General features: G+C 43.8%; 1 protein-coding gene across 1 annotated transcript in view; it reads right to left on the bottom strand.

Annotated features, from left to right (window-relative positions):
• Positions 1–24,836, bottom strand: part of Prorp (protein only RNase P catalytic subunit) — a 98,158-nt gene that overhangs the window by 43,011 nt on the left and 30,311 nt on the right. The window contains exon 4 of the mRNA XM_021178794.3: positions 19,704–19,811. Within this exon, the coding sequence (XP_021034453.1) occupies positions 19,704–19,811 (108 nt within the window). The remainder of the gene's footprint in view (positions 1–19,703; positions 19,812–24,836) is intronic.

Raw genomic sequence — 24,836 nt, 5'->3', positions numbered from 1 at the left:
TGCGGTTTCCTCTTCCCAGATGTCCCCAGCTTGGGTCAAGCTGACAAAAGCTAAAAATTAAGTAGTGATGTTATAAAGTTCCTCGTACAAGGATAACTGACATCTGTACACTGAAGAATAAACTTAAATTCTACTCATGCCGTATTTTAAAAACGACACATACAGATCAAAGAAACCCAATGTAAAACTATAACAATTCTTAGGAAAAAGGAAGCAAGGAAGTAAAGAGAGGGCCAGGCTGGCAAGATGGCTCCTGAGGTCAAGGCACCTGCTACCAAGCCTGACAACCTGGTCAGTCCCCAGGGCCCTGTGATGGAAGGAAAAGACTTCAGAAAGTTGACATGCATGCATGCACACAGTAAACAAACAAAAACAAACAACTAAAATAAATAAATTTTAAAGCAAAGTAAATATAACTACAGAAGAGGAAGAAAGATTTACAAATTATTTCTCTGTCTGATAAGGACCTAGTAGACAAAATACATTTGAGAAAACCTCCCTACTTATTGTTAAAAACAAAATTAATCTAATTTTAAGTAGACAAGTGAACACAATAGTATGGCTAATAAGCATATTTAAAAGATGATATGTAAGGAGCCGTCCTCACATTCGCCATTATAAGATGGCACTGACACCTGTGTTCTAAGTAGTAAACAAACCATCTGCACATGCGCTGGGGTAGTTTCCCACCCCATGTGCTCTGCCTTTCCCGTGATGACAACTCTGGCTGATGGGCTGCAGCCAATCAGGGAGTGACACGTCCGAGGCGGAGGACAGTCCTCCATAAAAGGGAGGGGGCTCCGCCATCTCTCTCTCTCTCTGGCTCTCTTCTCCACTGGCTCCTGATGGGGTAAGCAATAAAGTTTGTGCTGCAGAAGATTCCGGTTGCCCTGAGCGTGTTCTTACCAGGGGAACAAAAAAGCGGCGCGCAATAAATGGTGCTGAAACCCGGGAGCTACTACATCACGGGGAAGGAGCGGTTAATGAAGTGTTCCCGGAAAACAGACTGTTGAGAAGGATCCGGTGTGGATTCAGAACTCTTCAGCTGGGGAACTGTGGTAATGAAGTGTTCCCACAAAACAGACTGTTGAGAAGGATCCGGCGTGGGTTCAGAACTCTTCAGCTGGGGAACGGATGCGCGTTCGTTACAGCTTTACAAGGTATGTCTGGTCTTGAACTTTCTCTAGTGTTAAAAGCCCTTTTATTTCTTTTCACATGTCAACAAGTGGTTAAGGCAGGGTGGAGAATTCTGGACAAAATTCAAGACAATCTATCAGAAGTAAAGCGGGGAGAGAGAGCAGGAAAAAAGAGAAAGCATGGCGCGCCAAATAAGTATACAGGCCTTTCCACGGGTCTTGAACCCAAGGAAAAGTTAATGTCAGGGAAGAATACCTGGGGAGAGATTAGAAGGAAAGAGGAGAAAAAACAAAGGAAAAAAGAAAAGTTAATGTCAGGGAAAAATACCTGGGGAGAGATTGGAAGGAAAGAGGAGAAAAGAGACGAGTTTAAAGAGCCAGTTCTTAGTAGCTGTAAATCAGATGAAAAAATTAGCCCTTCTGAGAAAACAGACTTGGAGGAGGGAGCAGCTCGTTATGAGAGAGAAATGCGAGCTTATAGGTCAAGAAAAAAGCCAAAAGCAGCTGGCAAAGGCCAGCTTGCTGCTTGGCCTCAAGGTCATAGTGCACCTCCGCCCTATGCGAGCCCCCTCCCTGCGTAGTGCGTCAGCCCTGTGCAGAGAGGCAGTGCGCGGACTCGTTCATTTCAAGAGAGGCACAAAGGAAGATACAACAGGCATTTTCAGTCTTTGAAGGAGCCGAGGGTGGGCATGTCCACGCTCCAGTAGAGTATTTACAGGTTAAAGAGCTTGCTAAGTTGGTCCGTAAATATGGAGCCAATGCTAATTTCACCTTGGTGCAGTTAGGCAGGCTTGCTGGCGAGGCATTAACTCCTGCCGTCTGGCAAATGATTGCAAAAGCCGCTCTCCCCAGTGCGGGCAAATATATGGAATGGAGAGCTCTATGGCAAGAGGCTGCACAAACGCAGGCCCGAGCAAATGCTGCCGCTTTGACTCCAGAGCAGAGAGATTGGACCTTTGACTTGTTAACGGGTCAGGGAGCTTATACCCCTGATCAAACAAATTATCACTGGGGAGCTTATGCCCAAATTTCCTCCACGGCTATTAAGGCCTGGAAGGCGCTCTCCCGAACAGGTGAAGCCACTGGACAATTAACAAAGATACAGCGGCTGAACGTCATTGTTCAGAGCCAGATAGGCCCAAAGAGATGGTTAAATGGAAAGATGTTTTAAATAACAAATGGAAAGGCCCGGATCCTATTTTGATAAGATCCAGGGGAGCTGTTTGTGTTTTTCCACAGAATGAAGACAACCCATTTTGGATACCAGAAAGACTCACCCGAAAAATCCAGACTGACCAAGGGAATACTGATGTCCCTCATCTTGGTGATGTCCAGTGCAATAACAACAAAGGGAGAGCAGCGTTGGGAGATACAGAATTGGACGGCTAAATTTGAACAGACCCTTTGAAAATTGAGACTTGCCCCACGCACTTGGACCTGTCCCTGACCTAAGGACTATCTTTTCAACATTTTCCTTCTTTAAAGAATGGGTGGGGGTGGAATTATTTGGAGCTGTTCTTTGCTGTGGATTAGTGTTGCTTCTCTGATTGGTCTGTAAGCTTAAGGCCCAAATTAGGAGAGACATGGTGGTTATTTCCCAGGCGCTTGCAGCACTAGAACATGGTGCTTCCCCTGATATATGGTTATCTATGCTTAAGCAATAGGTCGCTGGCCACTCAGCTCTTGCACCCCACGAGGCTAGTCTCATTGCACGGGATAGAGTGAGTGTGCTTCAGCAGCCCGAGAGAGTTGCACGGCTAAGCACTGCAGTAGAAGGGCTCTGTGGCATATATGAGCCTATTCTAGGGAGACATGTCATCTTTCAAGAAGGTTGAGTGTCCAAGTGTCCTTCCCCCAGGAAAAACGACACGGGAGCAGACCAAGACCCCTTCGGGTGATGAGCCTGGGAGGAGGTTTTGTGTAAAGCCCCTATTTTACACACTGGGGATTTGACCTCTATCTCCACTCTCATTATTATGGGTGGCCTATTGCTCTTAAATAAAAGAAAAGGGGGAGATGTAAGGAGCCGTCCTCACATTCGCCATTATAAGATGGCACTGACACCTGTGTTCTAAGTAGTAAACAAACCATCTGCACATGCGCTGGGGTAGTTTCCCACCCCATGTGCTCTGCCTTTCCCGTGATGACAACTCTGGCTGATGGGCTGCAGCCAATCAGGGAGTGACACGTCCGAGGCGGAGGACAGTCCTCCATAAAAGGGAGGGGGCTCCGCCATCTCTCTCTCTCTCTCTGGCTCTCTTCTCCACTGGCTCCTGATGGGGTAAGCAATAAAGTTTGTGCTGCAGAAGATTCCGGTTGCCCTGAGCGTGTTCTTACCAGGGGAACAAAAAAGCGGCGCGCAATAAAGATAAACATCGTTAAGTACCAGGGAAGTCCAAAGCAAACTCACTTGAAATAAGTTCATCCCTGTTAGCATGGCTACTGTGAGAAAAACCCCAAGCAGATCATAGGCTGTGCTGGTAATGCTGAAGAGAGATTTGAACCTCACACTTTTGGTGGGAATGTAGAATGCTGCAGCCCTTTAGAACGCAGGCAGTTCCTCAAAAGTTTAGACAGAGAGTTTCCATAATTGAGCAATCTTATTCTCAGGTAGATATCCAAGAGAAAAGAAAGCACAACTCACAAAAAATGATGCAAGCCGGGTGTAGGGTCTCAACCTGGATTCCTAGCATATGGGAGATGGAGACAGGGAGACCACAAGCTGAAGTCCATCCAGACTCAGTTTTAAACCCGCTGACTCTGCTCTCTATTAAAAAGACATGGCAGGGACTGACGAGATAGATGCTCAGTGGATACAGCACTGGCTTCTAGGGTTTCGCTTCTACCTCGGCACACAGAAACGCGTGTGTGTGTGTGTGTGTGTGTGTGTGTGTGTGTGTGTGTGTGAGTGGAGGATTAAGGCGGTCATCTACTGTCTGATGTGCTCTGACCTGCAGAAGCATGCCTTCCCCACTACAGAGCAATTGGAACACAGGCTTCATACAATGCCGAGAGATTCAGAAGTGGAGTCCACATTGTCAGACGGCTCCATTACTTTCAGTCTCACATATATCCCATGCTGGCCTTAAACTCACATAGCAGAGCGTGACTTTGAACTTCTGATTCTTCTTCTACCTCCAGTGCTGGGATGACAAGCCTGTACTGCCACACCCAGTTTATATGGTGCTTGCTTTGCAAGCCCTCTGCTGAGCGACATCTGCAGCCCCATGCCACTGCCTTACTATTTAAAAAAAAAAAAAAAAACAAAAACAACACAGGGACAAGCTAAATTGTGGACAGTAGGACAGTAGTTCTTACTCATTCAGGATGGTTTCCAAAGTATTTAATTCTGTAGAAGAGACCTTAGCAGATGAAAGACAAAACCAAAACTAAACCAAGCTGTATGTTTTGATTATATTGTCTCAACCTAATGGAGAGTGAGAAGGCAGGCATAATGCATCCTGTAGCCTCCATCTCAAAGGGAAAAAGAAGTGGACCAGAGGGCTGGTGAGATGGCTCAGCAGGTTAGAGCACCCGACTGCTTTTCCAAAGGTCCTTAGTTCAAATCCCAGCAACCACATGGTGGCTCACAACCATCCGTAACAAGATCTGACTCCCTCTTCTGGGGTGTCTGAAGACAGCTACAGTGTACTTACATATAATAAATAAAATAAAAATAAAAAAAAAAAGGAAGTGGACCAGAGATGGGGGTCCCAGTGCTTAGGTATCAGAGGCAGGAGGATCAGGAGTTCAAAGTCATCTCAGATATATTCTGAATTTGGGGTCAACCAGAGCTATTCGAGATTTTATCTAAAAGACAAACAAGCGGAAATAAAGGATGGAGAGATGGCTCAGGGGTCAGAAACACTTGCTGCAACTCCATAGGGCCCGAGTTCAGATCCCAGCACCCAGGCTCCCAACTGTCTGTAACTCCAGCTCCAGCGCCTCTGTCTTCTGAGGGGACCCACACTCACCCACACATACTCAGAAGCAGACCCATATTCCCACACATAATTAAAAATGATAAAAATAAATCTTAAAAAAAGAAATGGAAATGCTGGCTATATGTGGTGAGATTATTTTTGTTTTTTTTTCATATATTACTTTTATAAATTAAAAAGCTTTAAAAAGTCTCAACAACATCAAGAATTGGCCTAGACCTTAGCTTCTGAAATGTGGATGACGAAATCCTTAGCTTCCAATATTATGCTTTTACATAAAAAAGATATTTAATGGTGCATGCCTTCAATCTCAGCACTCGGGAGGTGGGGCAGGAGGCTGAGTCACCCTTGGCAGCAGTGTGGGCTACACTGGACACCATCTCAAATGTAAACAAACCAACAAACACATCCACGTGTGGATTTGCATTTGCCACGGCGCACATGTGGAAGTTAGAGGAGCTTGCTGGAGTGGTTCTCTCTTTTACCGTGTGGTTCCAGGTATCAAACTCAGGTCATCAGCCTTAGTGACAAGTGCTCTACCCACTCAGCCAACTTGGCAGCCCCCAAACATATATTTATTAAGCCAGCCATGATGGTACACACCTGTAATCTCAACACATTGGAGGCAGAGCAGGAGGACATCCTGGGTTAAAAAGTTCCAGGCCAACCTGGGCTACCTAGTAAGCAAGGTCTCGGAAAAACGAAACACACACATCACAGATGTGTCTATGTGGGAATGTATGTGTTTGTATATATGTAGTTAACATCTAAAGTCTGTGAGCTGCACCCTGTTGCGGTACTGAATTTTTTGGTTCTTATCTCTATGGCTAATACTAAAGCTATACACAAGATAAACCGTGATAAGGACTAGTGTTTAAAGATACTACAGGATGTGGGAGTGTGCGCAGGTGTGGAGGATGGATGACCTGGCTGATGAATACAGCCTGGCATCCTCTCACCAGGTAATTCATATAGGCCAGGATTAAATTACAAGTGGAGCAATAAAGAGCCACATGTTAGCGGATGCTTTCACCGCAATCCCACGACACAGTGATAACCAGGTAACAGACGTGGAAATAAAATGGCCAAAATAAATACTGGGAAGTAGCGGAGACTTCGGTGTGCTCATGTTTCACAACCATGGGACTGATGTATGGTTTTAGGGTTTTTACTCTTAGGTTAGTTTGGTAAAAGATTAAAACTCTTAAAACATTATGCGTATTATGTGGGGTTATTTTGGTTTATTAGAAGAGACACTGTTGTTCCCATGTGTTTTCCAACCTGCCTATTCTCTCTTTTCTGAACAGATCAGAAGTTCAAGAGTTTCCCTGCATACAATAAACTGCCAGGAAGAGTGGGGTTAGAGGATGGACATTAACTAAACTGTGAACGCTCAGTAATATGAACAAGACCAGCACGGTTCCACACCAGATCATAGGCCAGTGTGGACAAGAACTCCACACAGTCCCTAGACAAAGAGCCACAGAAAGAGAGGGTCAGTCAGAGAAGGACTAGCTTCCACAGAGGCTACCCAGTCCTAAGTGGCAGCCGTGGACACTACGTAGAACCAAAGCTAAATGAACTCTATGCCTCCTAGGAACTGCCAGCGACATTAACGGCATTCAAGTACCCGGGCTTGTCAGACCCCTTCAGAGCCTCTCCTTCCAACACAGGACATTCTTCCCTTCGGTCAGTTCTCACACAACCCACTCACTTAACCTAGTAACAGTGTTATGAATGACACAGAGTGCCCCTGGGCCTGAGCCACGAGGGCTCACCAGAGAAATCCCTTTGGTTTCACACAGGAATAATACTTTCTTTCTTTCCTTCTTTCTTTTTTTAAAGATTTATTTATTTTTATTTATATAAGTACACTGTAGCTGTCTTCAGACACACCAGAAGAGGGCGTCAGATGTTGTTACGGATGGTTGTGAGCCACCATGTGGTCGCTGGGATTTGAACTCAGGACCTCTGGAAGAGCAGTCAGTGCTCTTAACTGCTGAGCCATCTCTCCAGCCCCGGAATAACACTTTCCTTCAACAATTTATTCCTGTTTAATCTCATGAATGGTGTGAATCCTACAAATCAATGGCTCTTAGAGAATTAGATTGCTTGGAAGATATACCAGACATAACTGGGTGTGGCTCCACACTTCCCAGTCTCTAAGCACCCACCTTGCACTGTCATCTTCCGAACTTACTCTCTTGCTACTATGCCCCACTTCAACTTTTAAAAGTTTAGATGTACTTACTTTCCAAAACTACCCAGAAAAGAAAGCTGAATTATAGGAAGCAAACAAATAAAACTGAAACTAAATAAGTACAACCTTAAGAACTGAAATGCCTTCAGTCTACTGGCTTTCACTATTTGGGGCTGAGAGAAAAATCTCAGCCTTCATAACAGAGAGAAGTATGAAAGAACCAATTATTTTAAAAGAAAAATGCTATTCTAAAATAAATGTCACCACAGAACTAATAATTACTGGAGCATTATTACCATAATAATTAAGTAAGAATAATTTACATAGCTTCCAAAACAGGAATCCATTTACTGGTATCGATGAAATCACTACTTCCTGACAACAGAAACTGTTGTTGTTGTTGTTAAAATTGGAGTGATTGGCATAGTGGCCTCTACTTGTGACATTCCCAAGGAGGATGATTTAATATATTGTCATAGAAGCAAGGTACACACCATAGTGATTCACAGTCAGTCTTACCACACCCCAAATGCTTATCACACAGATACATTAAGATGGAGAATCAATTAGACATTAAGATGTTGCCAGAGAGATAACAGACATAGGAACCTGGCAACAAAACATGACACCTGATTACCTGATTAACACAACCCGGACTTTTTAACTATTACACAAGGTGTGCCTTTCTGGAAATTTGGAAAGAAAGGACTAGGAGACCTTATTGCTTTCTATTTAACACCCTTGATAGCTCTGCTCAATCTCACCTGGTTGACAGTTGGCCTTCATGCACAAACTGGTAACTGTCCGAATAATCCTAAGAGGTGCAGGCTAGTCTAGCAGTCACATGGCAAGAGAGAACTCAGGTGTGCCAAGCACGAGGAGTGGGTGGCATGGCAGATGTCTGAGAGCTGTAGTCAGCCCAACAGGGTTCAGCCTAGGGCGATCTGACTTCTCTGTACCCACGTCATGAAAGACAAATGGTCAGAGGAACCCCAAGCACTGTGCCTCCTATTCCTCAGTCAACCCGTACGGGCATCCACTCAGCCTCACTGTGAAGAACCAGACAGAACTAGTTTACCTTTTTTTTTTTTTTTTTAAAGATTTATTTTATTATATATAAGTACTCTGTAGCTATCTTCAGACACACCTGAAGAGGGCATCCGATCTCATTACAGGTGGTTGTGAGCCACCATGTGTGGTTGCTGGGATTTGGACTCAGGACCTCTGAAAGAGCAGTCAGTGCTCTTAACCACTGTGCCATCTTTCCAGCCCCTATTTTACCTTTTATTCATTTAACTTTTGTGCTTCTTCTAAGACAAGGTCTTACTCTGTGGCCAAGGCTGGCCTTGCACAATCACCCTCCGACCTTAGTCTCTTGCTACCACACCCAACTGCAACTTTTTAAAACTTTAGATGTATTTATTTAATGCGCATGAGGGTTTTCTTGCCTGCATGTGTGCATGCTCACCACATGAGTGCCTGGCACCTAAGGCCAGAAGAAGGTATCAGATCTCTTGGAACCGGAGATACAGATGGCTGTGAGGCACCATGATGTGTGGGTGCTAGGAACTGAACCTGGGCCTTCTGCAAACGCAGCAAACGCTCTACCCACTGAGTCATCTTTCCAGTCCCAGGTGCTAACTACTGTAAACATAAGGCGTCTGGATTAGCTTTATTTTCCCAGCATGCAATGGGCTTATAGATTAAATCACTCTTGCTGGCAATGTGTAGCTGGATTATAAAGCATCTACCTAGGCCTCAGTTTTTTTGATTCACCAACACTACAAACAAACAAGGCATCTCTGCTGGCCAGTTTTAACAGAAGCTACGGTTTTGAGAGGAGGGAACCTTGACTGAGAAAACACAAGATCTGGCTGTAGGCAAGCCTACAGAGCATTTTCTTAACCAGTGATTGATGGCGAAGGGCCCAGCCCATTGTGGGTGGTGCCATCCCTGGGCTGCTAAGATCTAGGTTCTGTAAGAAAGCAGGTTGAACAAGCCATGGGGAGCAAGACAGTAAGCAGTGCCTCTCCATGGCCTCTGCTTCAGCTCCTGCTGCCAGGTTCCTGCCCTGCTTGAGTGTCTGTCCTGACTTCCTTCAGTGATGGATTGTGATGTGGAAGTGTACACAGACTCTTCTTTTTGTCATTATTCCCTGGACTATAATTTAAGTGTATTAGGGATTATAATAAGCTAGCAGTCCAGTTTGAGAGTATAGCTGGGTGCTGATAGGGCCTATGGAAACACTATGCCACTTTATTTTGCTTACTCATTTTTATGTGTATGGGTGTTTTACCTACATGTATGTCTGTGTACCACATGTGTGCCCATTGTCTGTGGGGGCCACAAGAGGAAAGTAGATTCCCTGAGACTAGAGTTACAGATGTGTGTGCTGGGAATTGAATCTGGGTCCTCTGGGTGAGCAGCCAGAGCTCTAAATCACTGAGCCATCTCTCTAACCCCTACTACTTTACGTAAAGGTCTTCAGCATGTGTGAATCTGCTGTCTAGGATATCAGAGGATGACTATATTTACACACTTGGGTACATGCATGTGTGTAGAGGACAGAGGACAATCTCATAAGTCATTCCTCAGGATGACTACACACACACACACACACACACACACACTCTTGATCCAATTGTCTTTCAAATTCTAGAATTACTTGGTAAGTGCCATCACACACAATTTAAAGTTAAATCTTTTTATTGTTTTTATGAGAATTATTCATTTTACTTTATATGTGAGTGTTTTGTCAGAATGTATGTATGTGCACCATGTGCATGCCTGGTGCTTATGGAGGTCAGTAAAGTGCACTGGGTCCCCTAGAACTGGAGTTACAGATAGCTGTGAGCCACTATGTCGGTGCTAGAAACTGAACCTGGGTCCTCTGCAAGAATAGCAAGAGTTCCTAACTGCTGATCCATCTCTCCAGCCACTCTTTTAAAATACATTTATTCATTTAGTGCGTGTGTGTGCCATGTGTGTGCATTTGTGTGTGTGTGTGCAGGCCAGGGAACAGCTCCTGGGAGTCAGTTCATTCCGTCTACCACATGGCTCTGAATCTTGAAATCAGAAATGTTAATAAAAAAATGGTTCATTCTGAGCGAGTCAGACAAACTTTGCGGATTAGGGTTAACTTAGAAATAACTGATAGCTGCTGTCCTTTACATTTTTGCCAGGGAAACCAGGCAGGACGATGGAAAAGAAAAGAGTCGTGTGTGATGACACACAGCTTTAGTCCTGGCACCTGGGAAGCAGAGGCAGGCGGATCTCTGTGAGTTCAAGGCCAGCTTGGTCTACAGTGAGTTCCAGGACAGCCAGAGCGACATAGTGAGAACCAGTCTCAAAAACAAACAAATGCCACCAAAAAACCCAATGAATGAATGAATTGTAATGAAGAGATAAAATATTGTCAGGGAACTGGAGACCATCAGCTGAAACGGCTGCTCTTCCAGAGGACTCAGGTTCAATCCCTAATGCCCAGCATGAGTAACAACCCTCTCCAGTTCCAGGGGATCTGAAACCTTCTGGTCTCCCACAAACGTGGTGTGCAGATATACACACAGGCAAAACACCCACACTCATTACAGAAAAGTCAACTACCTTTCAGATTCTAACAGGAAGAAACATCTACTGCTAAACTGCTGATCAAAATTAAAAAAAAAAAAATCAGCTCTCATGTCCAGTGACCTATCATTCCAGTCCTCTGTAACGCATAAAATTTCAAACCAAACCAGAAACAACAATTTTCAACTCTAGATTCCAATATAGAAAAAGAAAAAAAGTACTGAAACAGTTCTCCAAACAAAGGAAAAGGAAGTCCCTGACACAGAGCGATATGCTCCTTGAAGTCTGGGGATGGAGAAACAAGGCAGGCTCTCAGGAAAGCCTCGGTTCACGGGACAGTGGTGAAGCAGGAGAAACGGTTACACCACAGAGTGTTTCAAAGCCCGCTTTGGCATTTAACATTTGCTGTTGTGAACGTGCCAGGAGCTGAGCTTCCTCACTCTATTCCCAGCACTGAACCGGTTTCGAGCTCAGTCGGTGACAATTCCGCATTACCACAGCTTGGAGAGAGGGGGCCGAGGTCCCGTGAGCCATGAGCACAGCTTACTGGACCTTAGCTGCTTCATGGCTCTGAAACATTAACAAAAGCTTATGTAAATCAATAGAGAGAAATAAAATAACTTGTGTGGAAGAAAAAAAATATGAGAAGTCACTGCCAAGTAAACGCTCTAGCAAATGACCTTTAATGGCTAATACCTTGCCTCCATTTTTCCCTCACTGTAGTAAAAGCAACTAAAAGATGGCAATCAGAATGAATTCTGCAGCATTTCCACTCAAATGGCTTTCCATTCACGGTCGCAAGCAAGCTGCAGGCATGAAAGCATTTAGTGCTGATGTCTGCCCATAATTCTTTTGAATTACATTATAAATTTCCATTCTGCTGAAGCCATTTTAACCAATTCTCCGTTTGTTGCAGAAATAGGATGCAGAGTTGGGAACAGCTAGTGAGATTAACTAAAATGGTGCACCCCACCCCCACCCCCATGCCCTCTATTAGAGAGGCTTAGGAACATGGGCCATCCAACGTTCAGGCTGCAGGAGCGGGGAGCAAAAGCATTAGGACGGATGCTGCGCGGTGAGTGGGGCACAGAGGATCATGGGAGAAGCTGTGGCGTAGGAACCTTTCCATCTCTTCTTCTGTTTCTCGAGTGAAAGGCTGCATGTTGCTCCTGTCTCTGCAAAGCAGCCTCACGGCACTAGGCATTAATGAACCCTTGGTGACTATGAAGAAAAACTCATTTCTTACAAATCAAAGTTGTGAAAACATAAGTCAAGAATGAGTCAGAGAGACTTAGAATTCCCTCCCCTGTTATTCTAAGAAGAATCAACAAGAGTATCACAGACAACTGCAAGGAAGGACCTAGACTTTGGGTTGGGGGGGCTGGGGGGGGGAAGCAGAATGTAAGCGGACAGTCTACACTGCTACGTTATGGCTACTTTAAAACTCATTTCTCGCTTGACTATTGTAACATCAGTGTTCTCAGCCTGGCAGCCAGAAGCTAGTCAGACACACTCTTATTCTGCTGAGCACATAGTAAGACTGCTGTCTTAGTCAAGGTTTCTATTCCTGCACAAACAGCATGACCAAGAAACAAGTTGGGGAGGAAAGGGTTTATTCGGCTTACACCTCCATACTGCTGTTCATCACCAAGGGAAGTCAGGGATGGAACTCAAGCAGGGCAGGAAGCAGGAGCTGATGCAGAGGCCATGGAGGGATGTTCCTTACTGGCTCAGCCTCCTCTCTACTCACAAGGGGCCTTTCCCCCTTGATCACTAATTGAGAAAATGACTTACAGCTGGATCTCATGGAGGCATTTCCCCAACTGAAGCTCCTTTCTCTGTGATAACTCCAGCTGTGTCAAGTTGACACACAAAACCAGCCAGTACAACTGCCTTCCTTGCCCTGCTGACATCACGGGACTGGGCAATCTACGTATCTACTTTAGCTGCTGATAAAACACAGCAGAGGGGCTTAGTGGGAGAAAGCACTTGCTGCCAAACTATGTCAACTTTAGTTCAGCTGCATAACCATAACCCAGGTAGACTCCAGAGTGACAACACAGTTGTCCTTTGACCTCTCCATGGGCACCACAACATGTTCACATGCACATATTCAGCGCGCGCACACACACACACACACGTACATACACGTACATGCTAATAATCAACTTCACAAGAGACATCAGAGCAGAAATGTTATAAGCAAACAGCCTTCACGACTTCTCTCCCATGTCGTCTCACTGTTAATATTCCAGTTTCTCTAGTTCTGAAATGATGATAATAATAAGAGAGATAGCTTAAATGAGTAGCTTTTTTTTTTTTAAGTTAGTCTATCCTAACTTATCTTCACTAATAGAATTGGGTTTTGTTTTTCTAGAATAGAATCTCCATACAATTTTTTTTTTTTTTTTTTGCCTCTGGCTTTTTTCTTTCTTTCTTTTTTTTTTTTTGGAGAGTTGAAGTTTATTACAAGATTTCTTTGACCCTGTGGCCTGCCACTGGAGCCCCTTCCCCTAACTGTACAGGCTGGGGGGGCCTCAGTGGGACAGGATGTGCTTAATCCTGCTGCACTGGATGTCGAAGGGCAGGGTGGTACCCAAGGGGGCTTTCCCTTCTCCGAGAAGGAGAGGGGATAGTGGGGGAGGGATTTGTGAGGGTGAGACTGGGAGGAAAGGAGGGGGGGGCTGTGATGGGAAATAAAATGAATAAATATATAAATAGGGAGAGAGAGAAAGAGAAAAATACCATATACCCAAGGATGTAGGTGTGGCTTCTCAAAATAGAGTGATCTTATTTTGGTTTTTGAGTCTAATTTGTTTTATGCAGTTCAAGCTGTCCTTGAATTCACCAACTTCTTGTCAAAGTGCTGAGATCAGAGGTGTGCTACCACACCAGGCTTTTCACAGTCTTTCTTCCTTGCTTATTATTTATGTATGTGTATATGTGTATGCATGTGTATAGTATATATATATATGTGTGTTCATGTGTATATGTATACATGTGTTATGCACATGTATAGGTGTGTGTGCATGTATATGTGTATTCTTGTCCAAATACATGTGTGTGCATGTGGTATGTGTGTGCATGTGTGTACGCACTGTGTATGCGGTGTATGCATGTGCATGGTGTATCCATATGTAAGGGTGTGTGTATAGAGTATGTATGTATGCATATGAGGATGTGCATGTGTGTATGTATATCCATGTATGTGTGGCATGTGCATGTATAAGGATGTGTGTATATGCATGTGTGTTGTATGCATATGTGAGAACACATATGTGAATGAATTCTGTGTATACATGTATATATGTGAGAAGTATGTACAAGCATGTCTGTATGCTCATGTATTTGTATGTGTATACATATGTGTGTGGTGTGTGCATGTGATATATGCATGTAAGTGTGAGGGTGTGCTTGCCTGGCAGGTATACATGGAGGCCAGAGGTTGATATGGGATGCTTTCCTCAATCACATCTCTATTCTTTGAGACAGAACCTCTCACTAAATCCAGAGCTCCCTATTTTAGCTAGACAGGCTATCCAGCAAGCCCCGGGATCTGCCACCTGCCTGCCCCGACCCTCATGCTGGGGTTACAGGCATGCACTGTTATGTCTGGCTCATATGTGAGTACGGGGATCTGAACTCAGGTCCTCGTGTTTGCACCACACTCTCCCCAGCCATCGCCACCCAGCCCCTTTAAGTCATATTTCCTTTACAGAGAAGATGACTATTTACTTGATGACTCAAGTTTAGACTCTGAGCACCAGTACAATAAAGACAACCTCATGAAGACTGCTAAAATAAGAAAGTAATGGCCATCAGCTATCCTAAGTAAGATACTAAACAGATTCTAAAACCAAGAACCACAAGAGCACAAACTACCATGCTTCTGTCTCTGCACGCTGCACAGCCATGCTTTGGGTTGCTTTATTCCCTTGCTTTTAAATTGGATTATGTGCCAAACACTACAAGAAAGCATACTTCAAGAAATAGCTTATTGCCGGGCGTGGTGGCGCACGCCTGTAATTCCAGCACTCGGGAGGCAGAGGCAGGGGGATTTCTGAGTTCGAGGCCAGCCTGGTCTACAAAGTGAGTTCCAGGACAGCCAGGGCTATACAGAGAAACCCTGTCTCGAAAAACCAAAAAAAAAAAAAAAAAAAAAAAAAAAAGAAAGAAAGAAAGAAAGAAAGAAAGAAATAGCTTATTTAGGGACTAGAGAGATAGTTTGTAAAGGATCTGATTCAGTTCCCAGAACCCAGGCCAAGTAGCTTTTAACTACCCACAACTCCACTTCAGGTCTCCATAGGCACCTGAATATCCATGGCGCACAAACATACCCTTAGGTGGGTATACTCGCACTTGGGATGCAGAAGCAAGGAGATCTCTAAATTTGAGGCTGGCCTGGTCTACAGAGCGAGTTCAGTACCTTCCTTCCAAATCTTAACTTTCTCTAATCTCAGCACTCAGGAGGCTGAGGCAGGAGGATTGCAGGTTGGTGGACAGACTGGACTACATAGTGAGTTCTACAGTAACCTAGTGCCTCTTTCTTTTAAAAACATGCAGGAGTATTCACCTGTATGTGTGCATGTGCCCTACATGAGTGCTCACTGCCACTGGGGGCCAGAGGAGGGCATCAGATCCTCTGCAACTGGAGTTAAATAGTTGTGACCTGCCACGTGGGTGCTTGGAACCAAACTCAGGTCCTTTGCAAAAGCAGCAAGTGCTCCTGACCACAGAGCCATCTCTCCACTCCCTTTCCCCCTTCTGGATCAAGTCTTCCTATGTAGCCCAGGCTACTGTAGAACTCACTGTGGAGTCCAGTCTGTCCACCAACCTGCAACCCTCCTGCCTCAGCCTTCTGAGTGCTGAGATTAGAGAAAGCTAAGATTTGGAAGGAGGGTACTGAACTCGCTCTGAAGACCAGGCCAGCCTCAAATTTAGAGATCTCCTTGCTTCTGCCTCCCAAGTGCTAGATTGAAGGCATGTGTCACCACCTCCTGGCTCCACTATTTTATTTTTAACAGGCAGTTGAGAGCCACCTGATGTGGGTGTTAGAAACAGAACTTGGGTCCCTTGCAAAAGCGGGATATATGCTCTTAACTACTGAACCATCTTTCCGGCCCCGAAGCTTGTTCTCTTAGTTCCTTAATTTCTATTACCCTTAAAGATGTGAGCTCCAAGTTCAAGCTATGTGATCGCAGTGAAGCTCCCTAAGTAATGAATGCCAGGTCCTTCCTCAATATCCACCTTATCGAGCATATCAGATACGTGATGAACTAGTGACAGAAAAGTATGGAGGTAGAGGCAGATAGTCAGAAGTTCAAGGTCACTGTTGGTTACCTAGTGAGTTCAAGGCCAGCCCAGGCTACTTGGGACTCTAGTCCATAAAACAAAACAAAAAGTAGCCAAGAAGGGAGACAATCCTAACATGCTTGACTATAGGGTATCAGTCCGTAACTCAGGGTGTCTCGGAACTATGGAGGCGAGGCTGGCCTCCAACTCGAGATCATCCTGCCTCTGCCTCCTGAAATCTGGGTTTACAGGCACACACTAGCACACTAACTTAAGCTATGTCTGTCTGAGTTTTCTTCTGTGGAGCTGAGATAGAAATCCAGGCCTCATGCATGCTAGGTAAATTCTGTCCACTGAGCAATGGCCCCAACTCCAAAACATAGTTTCTTCACACTATTTTATTTTATCATGTGTTTTTAATTGTACTGACTTCACTTCTTTTTTTTTTTCTACAAACAATTATCCATCTGACCTGACCCTGATGTGGTCGCACAAAAGGGAATTCAGTGGTGAACGGGATACAGAAGACACAATTGCCATAACTAATCTATACTGATGAAAACAGGAGCTACAGCTGAACGATAACAAAAGCAATAGCAATAACAGCTAATATTCCATGTTCACGATGTGTGTAGTGATAAATGATTTTTGTTGTTTTTGTTTTTAAAATCTCTTTATTTTTTAACTTTGTATTGATTCCTTGTGAAGTTCACATTATAAACCCCAACCCCACTCCTCTCCCCATCCCTTTGTTTCTGCCCTCTGTCCTCTCAACCCCCCATCCCAATAAAATAAAAAAATAAAAGTAAATGAAAAACAAAAGAAAACAAAAAATCGTGTAAAAGTTGTGTAAAAATCGTGGAAGCTGCAGTGTATCTCAGTGTGTCCCACGGGGCACCCTTTGGTCCGCACATCTTTGCTTGCAAATGTTCATCACAATGAGTCACTGGTCTGCTTCAGGGTCTGGTACTGACTGCAATTCTTTTTTTTTTCTTTCTTCCTTTTTTACACAGCAAACTACAACTTTAATGTTTAGACTACTTGCAGAGTGAGAAAGATTCTATCAACTGAGGACAGAATGATGCAAATAGCTCTCTCTCTTTTCTTTTCTTGGATATTTTCTTTATTTACATTTCAAAGTTATCCCCTTTCCTGGTTTCCTCTCCGGAAACCCCCTATCCCACCCTCTTCCCCCTACTTCTATGAGGGTGCTCCCCAACCCACCCATCCATTCCCACCTCCTTGCCCTAGCATTCCCCCACACTGGGGCATAAAGCCTCCACAGGACCAAGGGTCTCTCTCCCAACTGATGGCCAGACTAGGCCATCCTCTGCTACAAATGCAGCTGGAGCCATGGATCCCTCCATGTGTACTCTATGGTTGGTGGTTTAGTCCCTGGGAGCTCTGGGGGGGTCTGGTTGGTTGATATTGTTGTTCTTCCTACTGACTGAAATTCTTAATCAGCTATTATTTGACTATCTGGCCTAGACTGAGTCTAATATTAAGATAGAATTTAGGATTTCCTTTCTTTCTTTTCTTTTTTTTTTTCTTTCTTTTTAAGACAGGAGATCTCTATATAGCAGACCAGGCTGGCCTCAAATTCAGAGATCCACCTGTCTCTGCTTCCTGAATGCTGACATTAAAGACATACACTACCTACCATGCCTGGCCTAGAATTTAGCATTTTTCATTGTCATGAGTGACAGGAAAAAACTTAAGCTACCAGAGAAAGGCCTACAGACAAACAAGAATTATCGTTCCATTTGGACCGTAGCTACACTTGTGAAGTTCGTGCACGGAGGCTTGCACACAGAGTCCTTCAATCTTCATGACACTTTGTGGAGATAGGAACTATCTATCTATTCCCTTTGTACAGACTGGAAGACAGCCAAGGATGGCTTTGAACTTCTGCTCCTTTGCCCGCACTTCTTAAGTGTTAGGACTACAGGTGTGTGCCACCGCATCTGGTTCATGGGGTCCTGGGAATGGGATCCCAGACTTTGTGCATTCTTGGGGGGCTGTGTTACCAAGTGAGCTTCATCTCCAGCCAGGAGATCTATCCTTAATTTCAAAACTAAGATGCCATTTACAGGCTGATTAGAGAAACTAGGAAACCATTTCTGACGACCCAGGATGTGCCCTGAGGATTTTCGGGAGACTGGGCGGCTGTCTGTTCTCTGTCTCCTTCTCCAAAAGTGTGACAGAATCACTCATCTACAGATTTCCTTCTGACAGGCTAGTGGACATACCCACCACCCAGCCTTGATATCCTACTTCCCCCCCAAAACTCAGTCCAATTTAGCTGGTATCTGGCAAACTAATTTTTAGGGCTTTGTGGAAAGCTGAAAACCAAATAAAAGTTAAATGAACACTCAACTTATTTTACAGATTAGATGGGGACTTTCCCAAATGAGTCCATCAAAAGTTGAACTCTTCCAAGCCTGATGGCTCAGAACTGCATTCATCATTTTCTGCCTTGCCTTTGTCAAGAGACAAAGATACTTTCAAACTCCTCTCATGGCAGGAAGCTCAGGAGTTCAAGGCCAGACACAGGCACATACTAAACAAACAAAACCAACCAACCAACCAAAAAAGACAACAACAGAACACAAATCCCCTCATGACTTTTGCAAATAAAGAAAGCATAAATGGCCGAGCTGAGGGAGCTGCACCTCAGAGAAAAGGCTTTGCTTATGTTGGCAACATCTGTTAGACAGGGTGTCCAACTGCAGCACGGCACCAAGCTGAACGAGCCACAAGCTGAAATCCAGGCACTCTCTATAATCTAATCTTTAATTCTGGTTGTTTTTGAGGGATTTATTGTGCACATTTAACTTTAATTTCCTAATCGCTTTGATGCTGTGAAAAAACCATGGTCACAGAGGGGACCACTTGGGAGGCAGAGGCAGAAGGGTCTCTGTGAGTTCAGGCCAGTGTGGGTCTACACAGAGAGACTGCCTCAAAAAGAACAGGAGAAAAAGAGTGAATGAAAAAGGAATGAAAAATCCTGGTAGCTTTCTGTGAACCTGCTACGAGTTGATAAAAAACCAAGGATCACCCAGAGAGAAAACAACTGCACAGGTTAATCTGTGAATCTACCATGTATAGGAAAACATGGAATAGTGACTACCTCGTTTCTCAGTATTATATCTGCTGTATTCATTTTCAAATTAGACAGCTGTGATCCAGAGCTAAACAGTGACTCCAAGAAGAAAGGAGAGGTCAGGAGAGGAGAGAGCCGAGGCTGTACACAAAAGGAGAGGTCAGGAGAGGAGAGAGCCGAGGCTGTACACAAAAGGAGAGGTCAGGAGAGGAGAGAGCCGAGGCTGTACACAAAAGGAGAGGTCAGGAGAGGAGAGAGCCGAGGTTGTACACAAAAGGAGAGGTCAGGAGAGGAGAGAGCCGAGGCTGTACACAAAAGGAGAGGTCAGGAGAGGAGAGAGCCGAGGCTGTACACAAAAGGAGAGGTCAGGAGAGGAGAGAGCTGAGGCTGTACACAAAAGGCAGCAGGTTCTTCACAAGAATTATTTCTACAGAGGGAAAGACAAAATAAAACATACTTACATTTTGAGATTCACGACCCTTAGAAAACATTTTTGCAACATTGAGGCCATCAATGACGATATCAAAAGGAGGACAGGAGTTCACAAAGCTCTCAAATCTCTTTAGTTCCTAAAAAGACAAAGTCAGAGGGGACATTAGCGGGAGTTAGGGGCCGGGGATGTAGGTCAGCCCTCATCTACTCTACCTGAGAGTTAGGGGCCGGGGATGCAGGTCAGCCCTCATCTACTCCACCTGAGAGTTAGGGGCTGAGGATGTAGATCAGCACTTGTCTATTCTGCCTGAAAACGCTTGGGTTTGATCCCTGCCCTCTATAAAGTAGGTCTGCCATTCCACCCTGAGAAGTGAAGGCAGGAGGAGCCAAGCAAGTTCAAGTCCATTCTCAGTTACACAGGGAACTTAGGTCAGCCCGAGACAGAGGCGACCCTGCCTCAGAACACATACATCTCAAAAGAACTACACCAGAGAACTAGACCAGGACCTCACTGTAAGCATGCTGAGGTAATTTAGTATTATTTTGATAACTGAAAATATTCTTCCCATAGAAACCCCACTTCCCTACACACATACATACTGAAATTTTAAGTCCTGTTCTATAAGCCAAGAGAAAGGAACACAGTTACCTGGCAACTGTGGTGAAAGAACAAGGATCTATCCTTTTTATTTTTATTTATTTATAATTTTTTGGTGGCACATACCCTTAACTCAAGCATTCTGAAGGTAGATACAGTTAGTTCTGTGAGTTTGAGTCCAGCCTGGGCTACACGTGGACGTTTCGAGCCAGCTAGGGTTATACCGTGAGACTGACTAAAAAAAAAAAAATTCTTTTTCCTTGAATTTTGTTTTTTGAAACAAGGTCTTTCTATACAGCCCAGGCTGGTTTCAAACTCACTATGTGCTCTAGGCTGACCTGTGCTGCCTTTAAATCCCAGTACTTGGGAGGCAGAGGCAGCTGGGTCTCTGTGAGTTTGAGGCCAGCCTGGTCTACAAAGTGAGTTCCAGAACAGCCAGGGCTATTACACAGAGAAACCCTGTCTTGGAGAAAAACCAAACCAAACCAAACCAAAAAAACCCCCAAATCCATATGTTTAAAAATGCTATGGTAACACCCCCCTCCCCCCAAAAGCAGCTGGCATGGTAGTGATACCTCATCCCTGAAATCCCAGCACTGGGGAGTTAGGAAAGGAAAAGAGGAGGAGAGAACTATGGGGGTGGGGTGGGGGGATAGGGAAAGGGACAAGAGAGTACAGTGGAATATTTGTGGCAGGAAAGCTACTTTGGGAGAGGAAGGTGAGGGGGTACAGGATAGGAGGTGGATGAATAAGATCAGATACAATGACACACATGTATGAAAGTTCAAACCTATTTTTTTTCATGCTAATAAAAAGTTAACAAAGCTAGCAGAAAATTTATGCTTGGTTATCAGTCAAAAGACTAAGATACTATAGAAGAACACAATATAGAAGGAAATGAAATAAAAAGGAACAAAAGTCAAAATAATTTTTAAGTGAGTTTATTCTTTCACAATCTCAGATATATTTATATGTATGTGCATATGTGTATGTATATATTTTTTCTTCCTCTTATCATCCTTCCTTTTAAAATTTTATGTGTATTCCTGTTTTATCTGCATTTTTGTCTGTGTGAAGGTGTCACATCCCCTAAAACTGGAGTTACGAGTTGCCATGCGGTTGCTGGGAATTGAACCCAGGTCCTCTGGAAGAGCAGCTAGTGCTCTTAACCACTGAGCCATCTCTTCACCCACCTTGCCCCCAACCCCATCCTCTTTTATTCCTTTCTCACCTCAAAATAAATTGAATGTGGGAAAACTGTCCTTACTCCCTATTTAACATTGTGTACAGAATGATTTTAAAATGGATCATAGAAGGCGGAAGAGATGAATCAGAGGTTGAGAGCACAGGCTGCTCTCACAGGGGACTCAGATACAATTTACAGCTCCCACCTATACCTCATGACCATCTATAACTCCTACTCCAGGTGACTCAATGCCCTCTTCTCACTCCCTTGGGCATCAGGCACACAGTGGTGCATTCAGGCAAAACTCCATACACATAAAATAATAAAATAAAGTAAAATTTCTGGGGCTGGAGAGACAGCCCAGTGGTTAAGAGCAATGGCTTTTCTTCCAGAGGACCTAGGTTCAGTCCCTAGCACTCACAACTGTCTGTAACACCAGTCTCAGGGGAATCTGGCACCCTTATATAGATACACATGCATGCAAAACACCAAAGCAAAGTAAAAATAAACAAATCCAGCTAGGTGGTGGTGGCACAAAATCTTTAATCCCTGTACTGGAGAGGCAGAGGCAGGTGTATCTCTTGAGTTCGAAGCCAGCCTGGTCTACAGAGGAAGTCCTGGGAGAGCCAGAGCTACACAGAGAAACCCTGTCTTGGAAAGCCAAGTATCCAAAATAAGACAAAACAAAACAAGACAAAACAAACAAAAAAGGTAAATGTTGTTATCGCTAGCTAAACAGAAAAGAAAAAAAAAACCCAAGTCCTTAAACAAATAAGTAAACTTCCATTTTGTAACAAAAACAACTAAATATTGGTTGGAATAGAAATACTAATTTTTACAAATAAAAGTAAAAATATCAAGGAAAATTCAAAGTTTCTACACAATATAATTTGTTTTGTTTGTTTGTGTCCATATAAAGCTAAATAAATCAAATGAAACAAGGCAAATGTATTAAATTGCTAACACAAATAAGTTTTTCTAAGAGGTCATATCTGACAAATTATTACTTGAGAGGTTAAATCAGAAGATTAGTAAGAGTCTAAGGCCACTCGAGGACCAGACAATGAGGTCCAGGTCAGCTTGTCTCAAAAAAAAAAAAAAAAAAGTTCCATTAATAATCAGCAGGGAACAAATTTCCATTAGACTGTTAATTATCGTTTTGGTGTTGTGTTTAGTAGCAAAATGTATTCATCTCAGTAGTAATAACAAACAGAGACAGCAAAATGTGTCTCTGAAAAATTAATATTAGATTACATAACTTACAAACTCCCCTTTCCTGTTCTGATATTATGTTCACAGTACCTGGAAAGTCCTTAAAACTCCAGACTGGAAAAGGTATGCCTGAGACAGGTGTATTAGAAAGGTGACTCTCTGGATATGTCATACAATCCTCATCCAAAGATTATCCTTCTGGTCCATGTTTTCTACTTAGAGAAAGAGATCTAGGACACTGAGTTTCCTTGTTCTCACCCAGCAGATATACACTAGTTAGCGACCCAGGGACACATCCCCATAGGTGGGTGCCCTGAAGCTCAGGCTGAGTGAAATACACTGTTGCAGGAAGGGACTGTCCAAGTGCTCAGCGGTCTCTAAAAGTTGGCTAAGTTTTGGAAGCTGTGTTATATTTATTTTCACTATATATTCACTATATATTTTCAGTTACTATCGGTTGTTATTGGATTTCTGATGGGGTTGAAAAACAACGTAGTCTCCTAGCCAACCCAGGCTTTTTCCTTTGAGAGGAACAGATTTGAGAGGATGGTTTTCAGATGGCGTTCAATCTAAAGCCAAGGCATAGCCAGGTGCAGAACTATAGTCTTTTAGGTAAGGATGGATGACAGAGGTTCTGTTTAATTAACAAGGATGATGGACTGGGTGTTAGTTCTCTTGTACTTTATAAATTACAAAATAATAATAGTTATGTTCAACTATATCTGAGATAAAATAGTCTTCTACTTGGACAGAAAGAGGGAAGTGTTGTGCATAGCCCTGGGGCTAATTATATTTGATGTTAATTCCATTCTCCTGAGTGTGGCTGTGAACGAGGAATGAGTCAGCACTCAGGTGATTTCCTGTAAGCCTGCTTCCCACCTTAATCTGTAAAATAAAGGAGAGCTGAAGATTGGGCAGATAAAGGGAAGGTGGAGTGGAAGGGGGAGAAAGAGAAGGAGAAAATGGGCCTGGCAGTGGTGGCCCAGCACTTGAGAGGCAGAGGCAGGTGGATTTCTGACTTCAAGGACAACCTGGTCTACAGAGTGAGTTCCAGGAGGGCTACACAGAGAAACCCTGTCTCAGGGAGAAAGAGAGAGAGAGAGAGAGAGAGAGAGAGAGAGAGAGAGAGAGAGAGAGAGAGAGAGAGAGAATGGAAGAGGGAGAGGACGCAGAGGAGGAGGAGGAGGAAGAAGAAAAGTGGAGCAGAAGCACAGGGCCTGGAGAAACCGCAAGTTCTAAGGGGTCTCATAGATGTGGACGATGGTAGTGTAGTGGTAGATCTGCCCAATCTAGGCACACAGCATGGATTCATATTGAGTTAGTTGTGTTTTCATTGCCAGGGCATATTTGGGTTAGAGATGTACTGCAACAATATACTAAGTGTGTGTGTGAGTGTGTGGTGGTGGTGGTGGTGGTGGTGGTGGGGCAGTGTCTTTGATTATGTAGCTCTGGCTGTCTTGAAACTTGCTATGTATGTAGATCAGGCTGTCCTGAGAGTTTAAGCCTGTGAAATACATTTAATGAATTCAAAAGCCACTAGGTAGCTAGTGCAGATAAGGTGTGGCAAAGAAAGAAATGGCCGGTCTGTTGACATAGCACACACCAAAGACAGCACTGAGCACTACAAGCCTGCAAGCTCGGCAGTGGCAGCTCTCACAGGAGCCGATCTGAAACCAGAACAGAATGTGTTTGTCGGTGTTGCCTGCAGTCAGTCCCAGCACTTGGAGTTGGAGGATTAGAAGATCAAGGTCATGCTTAACTACACATGGAGTTTGGAGCAGCCTGGGCTACACAAGACCCTATTCAAAACAAAACAAAATACCCAATAAACCAACAAAAATCAAAGAACAATTATTTCTTTCTATGTCTATATTGGGTTTATACTTAAATGTACATTGGCCAATGATCTAGGATATGAAAAAAGTCTACCCATATATTTATTAATCCTTTATTTATTGGCTGGCACTATTTTTTTAAAAAAATAGTTTAATGAGGTGCTGGAGAGATGTCTCAGCGGTTAAGAGCACCGACTGCTCTTCCAGAGGTCCTGAGTTCAATTCCCAGCAACCACATGGTGGCTCTCAACAATTTATAATGGGATCTGGCGCCCTCTTCTGGTGTTTCTGAAGACAGATACTGTGTACCCATACAAAAAAGTAAAATAAA

This window comes from Mus caroli, unplaced genomic scaffold (assembly GCF_978045245.1).
Source record: "Mus caroli unplaced genomic scaffold, Mus_caroli_1 scaffold_14, whole genome shotgun sequence".
In the NCBI taxonomy this organism is placed as follows: Eukaryota; Metazoa; Chordata; class Mammalia; order Rodentia; family Muridae; genus Mus; species Mus caroli.
Note: the sequence above shows the minus strand (reverse complement) of the source record. Positions and strands in the feature narration are given on the sequence as shown.